This window comes from Chrysemys picta, chromosome 12 (assembly GCF_011386835.1).
Source record: "Chrysemys picta bellii isolate R12L10 chromosome 12, ASM1138683v2, whole genome shotgun sequence".
In the NCBI taxonomy this organism is placed as follows: domain Eukaryota; kingdom Metazoa; phylum Chordata; order Testudines; family Emydidae; genus Chrysemys; species Chrysemys picta.
Genome location: NC_088802.1, coordinates 12,205,149 through 12,222,977, shown reverse-complemented (window position 1 = coordinate 12,222,977; position 17,829 = coordinate 12,205,149). Strand labels below are relative to the sequence as shown.

General features: G+C 50.2%; 1 protein-coding gene across 1 annotated transcript; it reads left to right on the top strand.

Annotated features, from left to right (window-relative positions):
* Window positions 1–4,032: 4,032 nt before the first annotated feature.
* On the top strand, window positions 4,033–17,810 carry LOC135974958 (zinc finger protein RFP-like). The gene is made up of 7 exons (XM_065564591.1): window positions 4,033–4,797; window positions 7,198–7,293; window positions 7,883–8,113; window positions 8,256–8,278; window positions 8,991–9,106; window positions 11,349–11,429; window positions 13,216–17,810. The coding sequence occupies exons 1-7, from the start codon at window positions 4,381–4,383 to the stop codon at window positions 13,728–13,730; spliced, it is 1,479 nt and encodes a 492-aa protein (XP_065420663.1). The 5' UTR covers window positions 4,033–4,380; the 3' UTR covers window positions 13,731–17,810.
* The last annotated feature ends 19 nt before the right edge of the window (window positions 17,811–17,829 follow it).

Below are 17,829 nucleotides of genomic sequence, written 5' to 3'. Positions count from 1 at the left end.
AGGTGCAAACATTGGTTCAAAATCAAGATCCTCTGCTATTGTTGTTGCTTCTTTGACAGTTTCTTCAAATCCTTCATCTGAACGGTATTTTTTAAAATATTCCAGCGTTTTATTCAAAATCGTCTTTGCCTCAGATATGTCTATGGTTACGTTCTGCATAACTTTGCTGGTCAAATTAATTTGATTTAGAATATTTTGCCAAATAACCGAGTAACATGAAAATTGAAACTGCATCATTTTCTGAGCCAATGTTTCAGCTTCATGTCGAAATGAAGGATCATACGACAAGTCCTGGCTTATTTCGAATAATGCATCGTAAATCTCTCCTGATGAATATCGGAGTGGTCTAATAGCTTCTATCCTTCTTTCCCATCTAGTTTGTCTCAGAGGTTTAGGTGTGAGTTTTTGTTCAAGATGCTTCTTCAAGACTGCCCAACGGTGTGTGGAAGCACTAAAAAAGTTGTAAATTGCTTGCACTGTGGTAAAATATGAAATGCATCTTTAGATGATTTGGCGGCATCACTGACAACCAGATTGAGCGAATGCACATGGCAAGGAATGAAAAAAGCTCGATCGTTTAAATTCAATATTCTTTGCTGTACACCTGCATGTCGTCCTTGCATGTTTGAGCCTTTATCGTACCCTTGGTCGCCCATATTTTCTAAAGGTATTCCATAGTGTTCCAATCTTTGTAGAATTACATCTGTGAGGGCTTTCCCAGTAGTTTCGTTCACTGGTATAAATTCTAGAAAGTGTTCACAAAATTTCACTTCTGCATTTTCATCAATTTTCAGAAATCGTAAACTATTGACATTTGCTCGGTTTTGCTCAATTCTTGAGTACTGTCAACTATAATTGAGTAATATTTGGCATGTTTCAAATTTGATAAAATTTCATTATGCACTCCATTAGAAATTAATTCTATTATCTCATTTTGTGTATTTTTACCCAAATAATGGGTGTGAATCTCTCCATCTTTCACTCTTTGTACATGCTCAGCCATAACATTATCAAATTTTGACAATAATTCAACTAATTTAAATAAATTTCCATTGTTATTCTCATATAAAATATCCGAGGATCCACGGAATGCGAGGCACTGTTCGGCTAGGAAATTAATGATTGCCAGTAAACGTTCCAACACCGCTTGCCAACGTAGAATTTCTGAATTTAGTTGACATTGCTGTACCGAATCGATTGTTGTACCAGTACTTAATCTGTTTGACAGCTCAATCCAATTTGTCAATGAGCGTAAATGATTTTTTGATGTTTCATGTTCTTTCAAATGCTGAAGCAAATTTCACCAGTCATTAAAACCTGCAGTTGCCAGAAGAATGTCCGAGTTACAGAACAGTTTGCAGCAAAAACAAAAAACTACATCTTTGGTCTGTGAATACACTAACCACGATCTATTAATTTGTTCCCCATTTTTCATTTTTTTTCTTCATACTGGATGGCATAAATTGACGATTCGACTGATTAAGTGGCTATTCAAATGTAGGATCTAGTTTTGAAGGACCTTTTTTCACAATAATAATTTGCATTGTATCAGTAATTATTGTCGGCCATATACTTGGATCCGATCCTATGTCAGTCTCTCCTCCTTCCAATAATTGTTCTTCAGTTTTAGATTTGTATAACAGTTCTTCATTGCTGGACTCTTCAGCTGAAGGAGTAAATCTTTCGATGGATTGTGATTGTTCGTCTTTATCAGTTAGCGAAGATAATCTTTGGTCAGATTGTTGTTCATCTTTATCAGTGGATAAAGGTAATCTTTGGTTCGATCGGTCTTCATCAGTTGATGAATAATCACCTTCAATGCGTTGCTTACAGCTTTCTCCTTGATTGTCAACTTTTTCAAAATACTTTTTAGAAGTACGAGATAGTTTTTCTTTTTGCCATTTCTCTCTTTGTTGCCGGTATGCAGCACCCGAAAGTCGTTTTCGTTTTTGTCCCGGCATTTTAGCCCTATAACCACTGGCACCGACGCGAAACGGAAATTAGCGTGAATGGCGCCAATAGGGCAGCACAGTACACACACGTAATCGTGATTTGAGTGAATGTGTCACAACGTGACATGATATTTTTCACGTCACATTCCTATTGCACTACTGTACTTGCCGTAGGTAAGGCGCTAGTCACTGGGATGTGAGAGCTCCCCAAGAGCTCGAATACACACTGGACCCAGCCCTGCTGGCGTTTTCCCAGCGCTGAGGCCGCCCAGCTGGGAGCCCGAGGGGCATGCAATGGAGAGTGCTCTGTGGCTGGAGGAGCCAAGGAAGAGGTGCTGGGCTTGCTGGACAGATGTTGCCCCTCTCTGCTAGGTCGCTCTCCCCCTGCAGTGGGGGAGGCAGAAGGAGACTCCAGGCACCGGCACCTTGAGGCCACTCTGCAGGGGGCCCGAGGAGCATGCAATGGAGAGAGCTCTGGGGCTGGAGGAACCAAGTTAGAGGCGCTGGGCTTGCTGGACAGATGCTGCCCCTCTCTGCCAGGTCGCTCACCCCCTGCAGGAGGAGAGGCAGAAGGAGACTCCAGGCACTGGAGTGCTGTGAGGGGCTGGGGAGGGAGGAAGCATCCTCTGGGGCTCCAGCAGGCAGAAGCTCCCCAGGGGTCCAGGGGACCCTCCCGCCTGGCCCGACTCTTACCTTGCTGCGGATCTGGCCCGAGGTCGATTCATCTCCGGTCACCGCTGCTCCCAGGACCAGGGGTTGGGGCTGCTGCTGGATCCTAGCCCTGCTCATCCTTGGTCTTCGCCTTGGCCCCGGCACGTGCTGGGCTCAGCCCAGGTTGCCACTCTGCTCCCCTCCCGTGGCAGGAGGTGGAGCAGAGGGGAGGAGTAGGAGGAGGTAGAGGTGGGGACAAGCCGAGGAGAAGCGGACCGCCAGAGCGCCTTGTTCCCCCTTCCTCTGCAGCCGGGGCAGGGCCGTGCTACCGGCTTCGGCCTTGGGGGGGAGGCCGCTGCCTGCAGGAGAGCAGCGCGAAGAAGCCAAGGAGCAGCCCGTCCTGTGAAGCTGGGGCAGGGTTGCGCTACTGGCTCCCACTGCTCTCCTGCTGTCAGCGGGCACCCCGCAGGCGGAGCTCATAGCGCGGCCCTGCCCCGGCTGCAGAGGACGGGCTGCTCCTTGGCTTGTTCGCGCCGCTCTCCCGCGGGCAGCGGTCACCCCTCCCCCCAGGCGGGAGCCGGTAGCACGGCCCTGCCCCAGCTGCAGAGGACGGGCTGCTCCTTGGCTTGCAGGGGCAGGGACGAGCTGAGGAGGAGATGTCTGTCCTCTGCAGCCAGGGCAGGGCCGTGCTACCAGCTCCCGCCTGGGGGGGTGACCGCTGCCTGCGGGAGAGCAGCGGGGAAACGCTCCCCACTTAGTCGGCTCCCTGCCTTGCAGCACCCTGCGGCAGAACAACAGGCTGGTTACCGCCCCCCCGGGCAGTCAGGATCCAGCCCAGGATGCTGCTTGAGGTGGGGCCCCAGAGTTTTGCTGCCTCATACCTTTTGCCACCTAGGCACCTGCTTGTTTAGCTGGTGCCTAGAGCTGCCCCTGGTGGTGGGGGAGGCATTGGGTTCTTGCCCTGGGGGAGCTGCTGGGGGAGGGAGGAGATTTACCTGCTCACAAACAATTTTAACAATTGTAAAGCTTCAACTTTTTGAATATCAGTGTCTAGTGTCATTAAATACACCTCTACCCCGATATAACGCTGTCCTTGGGAGCCAAAAAATCTTACCCTGTTATAGGTGAAACCGTGTTATATTGAACTTGCTTTGATCCACTGGAGTGCGCAGCCCCGTCCCCCCGGAGCACTGCTTTACCGCATTATATCCAAATTTGTGTTATAGCTGGTGGCGTTATATCGAGGTAGCGTTGCAGTTCTGGTCTGACCAAAATATTGGCTGATCCCCCATAATTTCCCACAACCGTGAAAATTTTAATTGGAATGAAATCCTTAAAACCCAGATTGTTGTGCAACTGTGAAAGTTTAAATCAATAAATATAAAAACTGCTTAAAATAAACATTGTCAAAATTATATGTTATAAAAAAAAATTCTGCCAAGCCTGACTATTCCACCTTAAACACACAACTCCTGCAGGCTCATCCTCACAGAGGGATGCCTCAGTGACCCTCCACACCAGCACAGGGGCTGATTGCAGGCAAGGAGCTCCTTTGGGTTTTAATTACAAGCTAATTTCACTGAAAGTTACCTGTCACAGGTGTGATTGTACATTTTTTCATTAAAGCCTCCAGGGGTGAAATTGGTTGGGTCCTTCCTGCTCAGCAAACAGCACGAGTCAGTTTCAGGAAAGGAAACACCCCCTTGCTGCTGCAGGCGGGGCATAGTGTGAATTCAGGAAATTGAAACTAACCCTGTTCCACTGCCCAGAGGGAGCCATGGCTGCAGAGAACCCCGTGGAAAGTCTCCAGGAGGAAGCTACATGTCCTGTCTGTCTGGAGTATTTCACAGAACCTGTCACTCTGGAGTGTGGGCACAATTTCTGCCGAGCCTGCATCAGCCAGTGCTGGGAGGGATCCGATACAGCCGCCTCCTGCCCTCAGTGCAGAGAAACTGTGCAGCAGAGAAACCTCAGGCCCAACAGGCAGCTGGCAAACGTCATAGAAATCGCCAAGCGGCTGAGTTTACAAGCAGCAAAAGGAGCAGGAGCGGATGGGGTGTGTGAGACACACCAGGAGGCTCTGAAACTGTTCTGTGAAGAGGATGAAACCCCCATCTGTGTGGTGTGCGACAGATCCCGGGCTCACCGCGCTCACTCGGTGGTTCCCATAGAGGAGGCTGCCCAAGAGTACAAGGTAGGGAATTGCTGTCAAATGTAATGGGTTAACTTTGGGGTTTTAATTACAGGCTAATTTCACTGAAAGTTGCCTGTCACGGGTGTGACTCATCACTCAGCTCTGTAAAGTCTTCATTGTAAGGGAGATGCTGTATGAAAATTAATGATCTGGCAGTGTGGCAACAGAGGCAAAATATCAAATCTTGAAAGCAGGATCTACACCCCCGCAGAAGCCCCGCTCACTCCATACCCCCCCCTCCATTGCTTGCTCTCCCCCACCCTCACTCACTTTCACCAGTCTGGGGCAGGAGGTTGGGATTCAGGTGTGGGTTCTGGGCTGGGGCTGAGGGGTTTGCAGTCTGGGAGGGGGCTCTGGGCTGAGCCTGGGGCAGGGGGTTGGGGTGCAGGAGGGGGCTCTGGGCAGGGGCAGAGTGTTGGGGTGCAGAAAAGGGTACAGGGTGCTGGCTCTGGGAGGAGGGTTAGGGCTGGGGCAGTGGGTTATGGTGCAGGAGGGGGTATGGGATGTGGCTCCAGCTGGGCGGCACTGACTTACCTTGGGCGGGTAATGGGCGGCAGTGCAGCGGTGCTAAGGCAGGCTCCCTGCCTGTCCCAACCCTACGCCACTCCTGGAAGGGGCCAATGTGCCCCTGTGGCGGGCATGTGGCTCTGTGCACTGCCCCTCTCTGCAGGAACCACTCCCGCAGCTCCCATTATCCACAGTTCCCCATTTCTGGCCAATGGGAGCTGTGGGGGTGGTGCTTGCAGGCAGGAGCCATGTGAAGAGAACCCTGCCCTCACCCCAGGCTGCGGGGGCATGTTGGCCACTTCTGGGAGTGCCATATAGCTGGGGCAGGCAGGGAGCCTGCCTTAGCATCAGCGGGCAATCCTGCTGCACCGCCGTAGATCGCGATCGACTGGGAGAATCTCCAGGCTTGACTAGTAGATCGCAATCGACTGGTAGATGACCACTGGTCTAGCTAGATAAAAGATGGGAAGGGAATCTGAGGCATAAAACCGGGGAACGAGTTGCCCACAGTCACCCAGCATGTCAGTGACAGAGCTTAGCATAGAACCCAGATCTCCTTAGACCCAGTCCAGGACCCGAAGCACTTTGCCATGCTGACATCTGAGCATCAGTCCCACCCAGTGATGAAGTGTGTCCGTTAGGAGGGAGACACCTTTAATCCCAGGCCCAGTAGAGAGAGGAGGTTTGTCGCTGGGATTCTGAACTCCCATGTCGCTCCATGAGGGATTAAACTCAGATGCTGCCGGCCTGCACTAGAGGAGATCACTGGGCTAAACACTGTGTGGGATCCTGAGCACCTTCAGTCCACACAAAACGGCTCCAGACAGCTCAGGTCCATGCCAAATACCACTGGGATTACACTGGGTTTTAGCAAAACCAACCACAGGCTGGAGCTGACCGGTGCCAGATTGACCTGTTCTGTTGTGTATGTGGGTAAGGACCAGCCAAAGTGGTTCCATTAGTCCCACCAGGCAGCCTTTAGAAATCTCCCAGAATGCACTGCTTCCGGGATCTTTACCAGGGAATGGAACCGTGGGGCATCTGCCCAGGGGGCATTGTCAGGGAAAGGGTTTAGGACAACACTGGGGCAAACCCCAACCCCTTTTTTATACAAATCTGCATGTCTAATTAGGGTGGTCACTGAGGCATCCCCAGAACATAGGACATGCCCATGCCTGACTGCATGGGCTCGTCCTCACCAGTATCAGTCACACTGTGTTGGCCCACCACTGCTTTTTTCAGTGTGCCACCCACCTGCATCATTCTGTATGAAGGTGCCACGCCCACCGGTGTCCTCCTGCATCCTCAGTCTCCTCCTCTCCCTTTTGCAGCAGACAAAGCCACGTCCAGTGCTGGGTCCCTACCGGACAGGGACAGTGCTCCACAACACTGGGACTGCGCAGCTTCAAACCAGACGTATGGCCTCCCGGCATCACATGGGGTTTGCCCGGGTGCTTAGACCAGCTCAGCCCAACCAGTGCATTCCCTGGGGCTTCAGGGGTGAAATCCCAGCCCATACTGAAACCCTGGTGGCTTCTGGGATTTGTATCACTTTGTTTGTTAAACCTCCTACAAAACAGGGTTACTGATTCACCCCCATGTGACTTTGGTGCCCTGTTTATGCGCTGTACCACTAATAACTTCACAAATACCAGTAAAGCTTGGTTATAATTGAGATCTCTAATTACTAAAAACACTGAACTGGAATTGGTAATGAGTCTGAATGTGACACACTCCCAGTCTCCATTAATGAGGTTTCATCTCCTTGGTGGTCCTGATGTCACAAAGTGATTAGAACCACAGTCATCTTGGGTTTTGGGTGGAAAAACACCCACTTCCAAGGACCTCTCAACTATCCAGATGAAACCTCCCATATCATTTCTGTTTCTTTAGGAAAGAATCCAGGCCCATTTGAAGACTCTGAGGGAAGAGAGAGAAAAGCTGCTGGGATTGAAAGTGGCTGGAGAGGGGAAGAGCCGGGAGTATCTCGTAGGTGCCTGTTGTTATGAACCAGAAGGGACTGGCAGTGGGAGGTCTGTTTGGAGGCAGACTCCTGGTGGCCTTGGTGAACATGGGCTTATATGTGTGTTTCTCCATTGGATTGCTGAATTTGATTCATGTGTAGACAAGCCCTAAGCTTCCCTTTCAGTTAATGAGTTAATGCCTAGCCCTTGTGGCTTTCTCAGAAATCCTCCCAATTGAATGTCCCTGTGAAGTGCTGTCCACTGTGTCTAGACATTTTGTGCATTTTTAAAACGTTTGTTTCTTTTAACTCCCCTGGTGTCTCTGTCAGTGTAGTGCTGAGTCCTACCTCCTGCTGCTCTGAGTCTGAATTTCCACAAACCATAAAGAACAATATGCTGACCATGACCGACAGAGAAACATCCCTTTCAGAGGGATACCGGGGCCAAAGGGGAAGGTGTGAGAGAATCCCCTGCCTAGTACCCACAGGTAGAATGAAATGTCAGAAATCTTAGTATTTTCAAAGAAAATCAGCCTCCTGCACACTCAGCTCTTCATGAAAGGACCCCGGGCTCCATCCAGGTCTCTGACCAGCCCTTGCCCTATTTTCATACAGAAACAAACACAAACCGAGAGGCAGAAGATTGTGACTGAATTTCAGAAGCTGTGGCAGTTCCTGGTGGAACAAGAGCGACTCCTGCTGGCCCAGCTGGAGAAGCTGGATGAGGAGATTGTGAGGATCCAGAATGAAAATGTCAGTAAACTCTCCGAGCAGGTTTCCCGTCTCAGTGAGCTGATCAGTGAGCTGGAGGGGAAGTGTCAGAAGCCAGTGAGTGAATTTCTGCAGGTGAGACTGAATGAAAAACATCAGCACTGGAGCATAGTAGCTGGGGCAGGGCCTTCCTCCCCCATATTTCCTAAATCCCTTCCCTGGCACCCCCTGTTTGTGTCAGATGGGACTGAGATTCTTTTCTCTCTCTCTCCTCTAGGATGTCAGAAGCACCTTGAGCAGGTACATGGCTCTCTCACTCCCCCTTACACTTCACAACGATGGGAAAGAGCTTGGTGGTGATGTTAGCATTGCATCTCCCCAGGGCTCTACAGCCAAATTTGTGGGGAAGGTCACATGTTGGATATAAATCTCTCTGATCAACTTCATCCTGAGGTCCTCACACTTTCACAGAAGACTCTGGAATTCTCCATTCAGTGGGAAAGACTGACCTCAAGTATTTCCTAGAGATGTCACATCCCCGGGGGGACGGGCTGACTCAGGATTGTGGGGATGGAATATGGGCCTGTCACTGCTGGAGCCCTGGTCACCATTCAGCCCAGGCCAGCAGCCTGAAGGCTGTTTGGAAACCTGTGTGGAATGAGCTGGAGAGAGGGGAGTTGGTGTCTCAGTCTATTTCCTAGTGGTCAGATTTCTATAGCACTTCACCCAGGAACTTCCTGTCCCTCAGAGCATGGAGGCCAAGAAGTGAATTGGCCATGGAGACTCAATTCCCCCTTTATCCCCAGAGCTGATCTCTCCAGGCCAGAGTTGAAGAATATTAATGGTCCTTTGAGGGGAACATTTCATGGCCATCGCCTGTGTTGCACCTGTTCTGAGGCTGGGAGAAGTTGAGGAATTCTAACTCCAGGCCCATTAGAGCAGCAACTCACTAGCCAGAATTTATAATGAGTCACTAAATGAAATAAAATCACGTGAAATTGTTTCTCTCTAGGTGTGAGAAGAGGAAGTTTGAGCAACCAGAGGAGATTTCTCCTGAACTGGAAGAGCAAGTCAGCGATTTCTCCCAGAAAACTATTGTGCTATCGGAGACTCTGAGGAAGCTAAAAGGTACCTAAAATAGATCTAGGAATGGTAATTGGGATGAGCCGCTGAGACTGTGGGAAGAGAATGTTGTTGGTCAATTGGTTCACACTTAGATGATGCTTCTATTTAATTGTTGGGTGACAATGCCCTGCACTTGGGGTCCAAGACAATCAGATGGATTAAGTCAAACCTTTATTTCTACCAAACGCCTGCCTTGCCATTACAATTACTGTAAAGTAAGAAATGTCTCAAAGACTTTAAGGCCAGAAGCGACTATCACACTCATCCAGTCTGACCTTCTGTACATTGCAGGCCACAGAATCTCGCCCACCCACTCCTGCAATTGACCCCTAACCTCTGGTCGAGTTACTGAAGTCCTCAAATTATGATTTAAAGACTTCAAGTGTAACAGGTTGAGCACTCACCGGTGAAGCACCTCCTGCTGGTCATCCTGGGAATTAGCTCTTCAGCTCCAAAGCACCCCCTGCTGGCCAGTGTCTCTCCTGCCTCAGGCCCCCTTGTACCTCCTGGACCCCGATGCCTCTTACTTTGAGGTTCTGCCCACAGCAGTACCCCCATACTCTGGGTCTCCCCTCCCGGGGAACACCAACCCTGTATACCCACCTTGCCTCAGTGGCTACTGCCAGTCATTATCTAGCCCCATTTCTCTGGGGCAGCCTGCAGTCCACAATGTCCACTCATCATTGGCAAAGGGGTTGGACCTGCTTTCTTTCTACCCCAGCTGTCTCCCTGCAGCCCTAGCACCATCCCTGGTCCTTTGCAAGGCCTCAGCCTGGGACTTGCCAGGCCAGAGCTCCCCAGCTCTGCCTGCCCTTCCCCAGCACTGCTCTGTCTGAGGTACCCTGTGCTCCCAGGGCCAGCTGTAGCCTACTTGGGAGTGGACCCCGCCGTGGCTGCCTCCCCAGTCAGCCGACCTCAGCTGCTTTTCACCTTTTAACTCCTTTTATCCCAGGTACAGGGTAACTGCCCCGCTACACAAGTTACAGAGAATCCACTATTGACACTAGTTTAAATCTGCCACTGACCCATGCCCCACGCTGCAGAGGAAGGCAGAAAAAACCCAAAGGCTCTCTGTCCATCTGACGGGGGGGAAAATTCCTTCCCCACCCCAAATATGGTGGTCAGTTGAATAAGGAGCATTTTGGCAACACGCAACAGCGAGACACGTGGCAAAGAACTCTCTATAGCTCAGAGCCCTCCCTGTCTACTGCCCCATCACTGGTCATGGGGCACATTTCTCAAAGGCAGACCCAGCCCATCACTGAGCTCTGGACCTGTATGCAGCTAGTCTGGGCCAAATGGGCTGTAGCAGGGAAGGAGAAAGCCCCTCCCCCACGGTGAGGAATCCCTCCAGCCCAGGCGCCTCTCGTGCCTCCTCCACAGCTGCAGGCACAAGGCATGTTCCTGAGAGGGCTGGGAATGGGGTGGGGTTGGTGAGGGCGGGTGGAAGAGGGAGGGGGTGGACGAGGGACAGAGGGACGTGGGCAGTGTAAAACTGGGCCTCTGACACTCTACACACTGGGCAAGACACACAGGGGACATTGTCATCGGGATGTAACTCTGGCTGGCTTCAGAACTTCCTCAGCCTGTGCCAAGGTCTGCACCGGCCCCTGCAGCCACTGAACAGCGGAGTCACAAATGGCCCCTCCCCTCTCTCCTTTCGCCGGTACAGGGGTGATTCTGGCCCATTGAGCCAACCTTCCCCCGCCTCAATTTCCACATTTATAAAATGGTTTTATTATTATTTCTATTTCTGCCTATGGAGGACAAGGCCCCGTCGTGCTGCTCTCTGTAGAGACGCTGAGTAAACAGACCCAACAGCTCACAATTAGACCAGGATTTCACAAACTCTCAACATCCCGTTAGTGTCAAAGGGAACCAAGTGGGTAAAGTTACTTTTATGCCAAAGTCTTTGTACGATCTGGATCTAGGGTACGACAAAAGGCCGTAAGTGAACAAGGCGAACCAACCAGAGTCTGAAAGGTGGGAGGGGATGATGAGGGAAAAGTAAATCTTTCTTACAAAGTGTCTGTCCTGGGATGGTTGTGAGGCTGCAAGGATGCTGGCTCTAGTGCTGGGAGATGTACAAATCAGAGAGGAAAGAGACGGTTTCAGATCTCTTTATATTAAATAAATGAGTGTGTCTCTGTGCCTCTGTCATAATTATAAAACAGTTTCAGAGTGGGGACGCTGTTATAAATATGAAAGTCTGAAATCTCACCTCTCTTCTCCGTTCTCCGTCCAGACACTCTGCTGTCTGAATTGAAGAGAAAAATCATTTTTCTTTCAATTGAAGAGGGTGAATCATTTGGAGCACACGGACAGGGTGAGTTTGTGGGTGAAAATGTCTTTAAATTATGAGAAAATTCCAGAGAAAACATCTTCATGAGATCGTAGCTAAAGTTACCAACCAAACTGACAGCGACCATGACACTCATAGTCCTAAAAATAACACATTAAATGGTAAGGAGATCCAAGGGCCGATGTTCCCCTCCCCTCTTCCCCTCCCCACATTTTTAAAAGTGGGATGACTAGGACACTTTTCAACATGGGCATAGTTTGGGGGAATAGGGCCATGTTGCCCCCACAAACTGCAAGTCTTGGGCAGGTGTGGAACATCGCAGGTAGTATCTGTGCTCTTCGAGCAGGGAAGCTGAGCAGCTCCTCTCTGTGTAGTGCAGCCTGTGCCCGTGTCACCAACCTCTCCCTGGTGCTGGCCTCCCTCAGTGGCTCCACCCCTGCTCCGCTTTCCCTGAGGCCCTGCCCCCTGGCCAGGTCAGAAGCCAGAACCGGGATACCAGCCAGGGAGCCCAGAGTGCACTAGGGAGCCCTGGCACACCCCAGGGAGCGGGGACATGGGCCGGGAGCTGCTCTCAGAACCCCAGACCTATGTCCAAGGCAAGTGGAGTGTCAGGGGGTCTTCATAGTGGGCAAGTCTCCCATCCTGGCCAGGGGGCAGGGCCTCGCTCTGGGCCACGGAAGGGACGGGGCCACACAAACAGTCCTGACACCACCCTTAGTGCTCAGTTCATGCCCATTCTGAAGAACAGAAACACTCTTAACTGATCAGAGGGGTAGCCGTGTTAGTCTGAATCTGTAAAAAGAAACAGAGGGTCCTGTGGCACCTTTAAGACTAACAGAAGTGGGCATTCAACCACGAAAGCTTATGCTCCAATACTTCTGTTAGTCTTAAAGGTGCCACAGGACCCTCTGTTACTCTTAACTGAGTTGCACCCGAACAGAGCTCTGTGCCACATCCCTCTGCTTCCCCCGGTGCAGGGAGTCTCCTCTTCACTCTTCTCCAACATCCTGCATTTCCTTTGGGCTGGGCTGGGCTCTCCCATTGGAGCTGTTCACTGCTTCCTGGATTGGGGAGATGCTCTTCCTGTGATGCTGGCAGCTCCTCCCTTCTCTCTGGGCTGGGGATGGGGCTACTCCACCCAATGCAACCTCCCGCTCTCTGGTCTTAAGCAGCTCTTCCCCAATGCTGCACCTTCCTCTCTGTTCCCTGACCTGGGAGTGGAGGCTGCATTAGTTGAGGGAGCTTCCCTCGGGGCGGGGGGCGGTTAAAGCTGGTATCTGCCTGCCTCTTCTGCTCCCTCCTTGATAAAAGCTTCAAGCACCTTCTCGGCTGTGTCTCTGCCACTATGAATGGGGCAGCACCAGGAGCGGGATCTGGGAGCTGCTGAAGCCTCTGTGATAAATGAAGCAAAGAGTCCTGTGGCACATTATAGACTAACACGTATTGGAGTGTGAGCTTTTGTGGGTGAATACCCACTTCTTCGGATGCATGTGGGGATTCACCCACGAAAGCTCATGCTCCAATACATCTGTTGGTCTATAAGATGCCACAGGACTCTTTGCTGCTTTTACAGATCCAGACTAACACGGCTACCCCTCTGATACTGTGATAAATGAGAAACTAATGAAGTGGGACCCATTACAAAGACTGAGGAGCTGCAGTGACATCTCTGCTCAGTCTACCAGAGGCAGCTCCCTGGGATCCAGGCCTGTCCCAGCCAGAACAGGGCTGCTGGGGAGTGTGAGAAATGGTCCCAGCCTCCCCCAGAGCCAAACTCTGCCCCTAACGCTCTGATTCTCTTTCTCCCCAGTGAATGTGACTCTGGATCCATACACGGCTCATCCCAAACTTGTCCTGTCTGAGGATCAGAAAAGTGTGAGATGTGGAGACACACGGCAGCGACTGCCCAACAACCCTGAGAGATTTGACTCTTGGGCCTGTGTGCTGGGCTGTGAGGGATTCACCTCAGGGAGACATTGGTGGGAGGTGGAGGTGGGGCGTGGGCAAAGCTGGGCTGTGGGGGTGGCCAGAGAGTCTGTGAGGAGGAAGGGACGGATCAGCCATAGCCCTGAGGGGGGGATCTGGGCTGTGGAGTGGTGGTGGGGTCAGTTTCAGGCTCTCACCTCCCCGGTGACCCCCCTGCCCCTCAGCCGGGCCCCCAGCAGGATCCGGGTTTGTCTGGACTGTGACCGGGGGCAGGTGACATTTATCGATGCTGGTGACAAGACCCCGATCTTCACTTTCCCGCCGAGCTCCGTCTCTGGGGGGAGAATCCGTCCCTGGTTCCAGGTGTGGTACAGATCTCGGCTCAGACTGTGTCCCTGAGAGATGCAGCAGAGGGGGGAATGGGAAATCAGCCTCTCTAGCCTTATGGACCCCAGTCTCTATGATCTCGGAGGACTCCCATCTACCGAGCCCCTGGCTCCTCATCTCTATGATCCCTGGAAGCTTCTCCCTCTCCCTCTTTTCAGCCCCAGGGATGGGAGGGGAAGGGGAAGGGAGAACAACCCCTGGGGCTGTAAGAGGGTCAGAGGGTCTCTGAGGGGCAGAGATGGGGGCTGGGCAGGGGAAGAACTAATAGCTGGGCAGGGGACAGGCAGAGGTGTGGGTGGCGAGGAGACCGCATGAATCAGTCAGGTTTGGGAAGGTGGTGGCGAAGCAGCAGCAACAGCCTTTTGTACAGATCTGAAACAACAAGGAGTACTTGTGGCACCTTAGAGACTAACAAATGTATTTGGGCATAAGCTTTCATGGGCTAAAGCCCACTTCATCAGATGCGTCAAATGGAACATATATTTCGACCTTTAAAGTCTGTTACTGAGTGTCCACGGAGGTTGAAGTGTTCTCCGACTTGTTTTTGAATGCTATAATTCTTGGTGTCTGATTTGTGTCCATTTATTCTTTTGCATAGAGACTGTCCGGTTTGTCCAGTGTACATGGCAGAGGGGCATTGCTGGCACCTGATGGCATATATCACATTGGTAGATGTGCAGGTGAATGAGCCCCTGATGGAGTAGCTGATGTGGATAGGTCCTATGATGGTGTCACTAGAATAGATATGTGGACAGAGTTGGCAATGGGGTTTGTTGCAGGGATAGGTTCCTGAGTTAGTGTTTTTGTCATGTGGTGTGTGCTTGCTGGTGAGTATTTGCTTCAGGTTGGGGGGGCTGTCTGTAAGCGAGGACTGGCCTGTCTCCCAACGTCTGTGAGAGTGAGGGATCATCCTTCAGGATAGGCTGTAGATCTTTGAAGATGCACTGCAGAGGTTTTAATTGGGGGCTGAAAGTGACAGCTAGTGGCTGTAGACTGCATTTGCTCCACTCCTCAAACAGAGACAAACACCCGTTGCCAACTCTGTCCACATATCTATTCAAGGGACACCATCATAGGACCTATCCACATCAGCTACTCCATCAGGGGCTCATTCACCTGCACATCTACCATGTACATTGGCCAAATCAGACAGTCTCTAAGCAAAAGTGGCAAATTTTCAACAAAAAAATTCAAAAACAGACTCCAATGAGAAACTGCAGAACTGGAATTAATTTGCAAACTGGACATCATCAAATTAGGCCTCAATAAAGACTGGGAATGGATGGCTCACTACAAGAACTAAAAAAAACTAATTTTCCCATGCTAATTTGCCCCTTCTCTGACTCACACCTTCTTGTTAACTGTTTGAAATGAGCCACCCTCATTACCACTACAAAAGTGATTTTTCATCCTGTTGATAAAAGCCCACTTTAATTGATTTGTCTCAGCCTCCCACTGGGTAAGACAACTCCCATCTTTTCGTGTAATGTTATAGATATATCTTCCTACTGTATTTTCCACACCACATATCTGATGAAGTGGTTTTACCCCACGAAAAATTTTTTGGGCATAAGCTGTTAGTCTCTAAGGTGCCACAAGGACTCCTTTTTGTTTTTGCTGATACAGACTAACACGGCTACCACTCTGAAACCTTGTACAGATCTTTGTCCTTCGATCTCATTGGGGTCTCCCAGCCCGGGATCAGCAAGAGGGGAAGGGATAAAATCAGGGAAAGAAGAGAGCAGCTAATGGGGATGATCTGTGACAGGGAGGAGAGACACAGGAAAATAAACAGGGATGGAAAGTGAGGGCTAGAACAATAATGAATAGATAAGGAGAGTATGAAAGGAAAGGGAACGTGAGTGGGATGGAGAAATTCATTACATGTTACTGAAAGTGAGACTATAACTCATGAATTCCTGATATTGATTCCAAGGCATTGGTGCTATTGTAGTGCCATAAAGAAAACTGTTTTACTGTGCTGTGTCACGATCCAGCCTTTGCTCTTTGTCTGAACTGTACACACCCATGTCAATCAGGAGTTGCTCAGCTGTGCTCTGCGGAGAGGTGACTGGTTACACAGGGGGAAATCCATGAAGGGACTCAAGTGTTGCAATGCTGAGCATCACAGTAAATATTTTTTAGACAGCAAGAAAATAACAGGAACAGCAGCACTGTGACCCTCAGAGCTGAGTCAGGTGCATAAAGTCCCTAGACAATGCATGGGCATCACAGGCACCTTATAGTGCGATTCAGAAAAAACAGCTCACTAGGCAGGGAGCCATCTGAGCTAGACAAGGGGAGATGCTGACAAGGGGAGGGCTGTCCTGAGCCCTTCCCCCCTCACAGACAGGTGCCTAAATCAGGGCTGCAGAGGCACATCTATCTCTGCTTAGGAACCCACAGACGGGAACCCAACACCTGGAGTTTCTTGCTGGACTGAGGTAGGCACCTGCCTCGCTCCACACAAAATGTGTGTGTGTGGGGGGAGGTGGTTTTCGTGATGTCACCCACCTTATAACTTTTACCCTCTCTGTGGTTAGAGCACTCAGCTGGTATGTGGGACAGGAAACTTCAGTCCTCCCATCACGCTGTCTGGAGTAGCTCACGAATGTGAGTACCAACCTCAGGGCAAACAGTTACAAACCAAGGCACAAACCCCATGCAGGTTGTGAGTTCTGTATTTAGATTTCAATACCAGGTATCAAATGTGAACCCCTCGATCAGTATAACAGCCTGAACGTGGCGTCACAGACCGTCCCCTTGAGTACTCCTGTCTATCTGGCTGTTTTTCTGCCTCCTCCCCTGCTGCATCTCCCTGCCCCTGCTGGTGGGGCTGCCACATTCCCAGCAGCAGAGTCGGGGAAGCTTCTGCACACAGTTTCTATGGATAAAGCCACCAGCTTCTCTACCCTGGCCAAACAGAACGGTGGAAGACGTGGAACAGGAGACAGCCTCTCCCCATACCCGGAAAAGCCATGAACAGAAACTTTCCCATCCAAAGCCAAAGGGAGCAGGAGGTGGGACCAGTTATGGGAGAGCCTCTCCCTCACCCAGAGACAGGAAAGAACCCCCTCAGCCCAAGGCAAAGGGATGTGGCAGCTCTGATGGGGAGACCTCTCCATTCATGTCTCTGAATTTAATATTTCACACATGTAGAAATAGTCACCAGAACCCACATGGTCAGAGTTAAGGGTGTTTGGATGCTGGGCACTGAGAAGGTTTCTGTCAGGGCCAGCTCTAGGCACCAGCAAAGCAAGCAGATGCTTGGGGCGGCACATTTGCAGGCAGGGCCGGCTCTAGGTTTTTTGCTGCCCCAACAAAAAAAAATTTGGCTGCCCCCCCCTGCTTTTTTAGGCTTTTACACATGTTTGCACTTTGCCGTTTTGTTTTGACTGTCTAAAATTTTTAAAAAATGAAAACAGAGAATTTGTAGTTAGTGAAATAAAACAATTTCCTACTAGTGTAATTTTAACATTAAATTTTAACAAAAAGGGCTGGTCTACGGGGTCGATCCAAGATACGCAACTTCAGCTACATGAATAGCGTAGCTGAAGTCGAAGTATCTTGGATCGAATTACCTGGGGTCCACATAGCACGGGATTGACGGCCGCGGCTCCCCCGTTGACTGCACTACTGCCGCTCGCTCTGCTGGAGTTCCGGAGTCGACGGTGAGCGCGTTTGGGGATCGATATATCGCGTCTTAACGAGACACGATATATCGATCCCGGATAAATCGATTGCTACCCGCTGATACGGCGGGTAGTGAAGACATACCGAAACACAGTTACAAACAATTTGAGTTCAACTATACACTGTAATGAAAAACGTTAGTGTCTTCCAGTTTCTCATAAATTAAAAGAATGTATATGAACTGAATTTTTCTGGTTTTTATACTTGCACAGTCTTTTAATAAGTCAGTGAAATCTAAATTTTTTTCAATAGTACTTTCAATTGAAATTAATGCCAGTCCTGACATACGATTTTGAGACATGGTGAACCTCAAATAATTTTTTAGTAATTTCAGTTTTGAGAAACTGCGCTCACCAGAAGCCACCGATACTGGTAATGTTAAAAGAATGCGTAATGCTATAGCAGTGTTTGGAGTGAA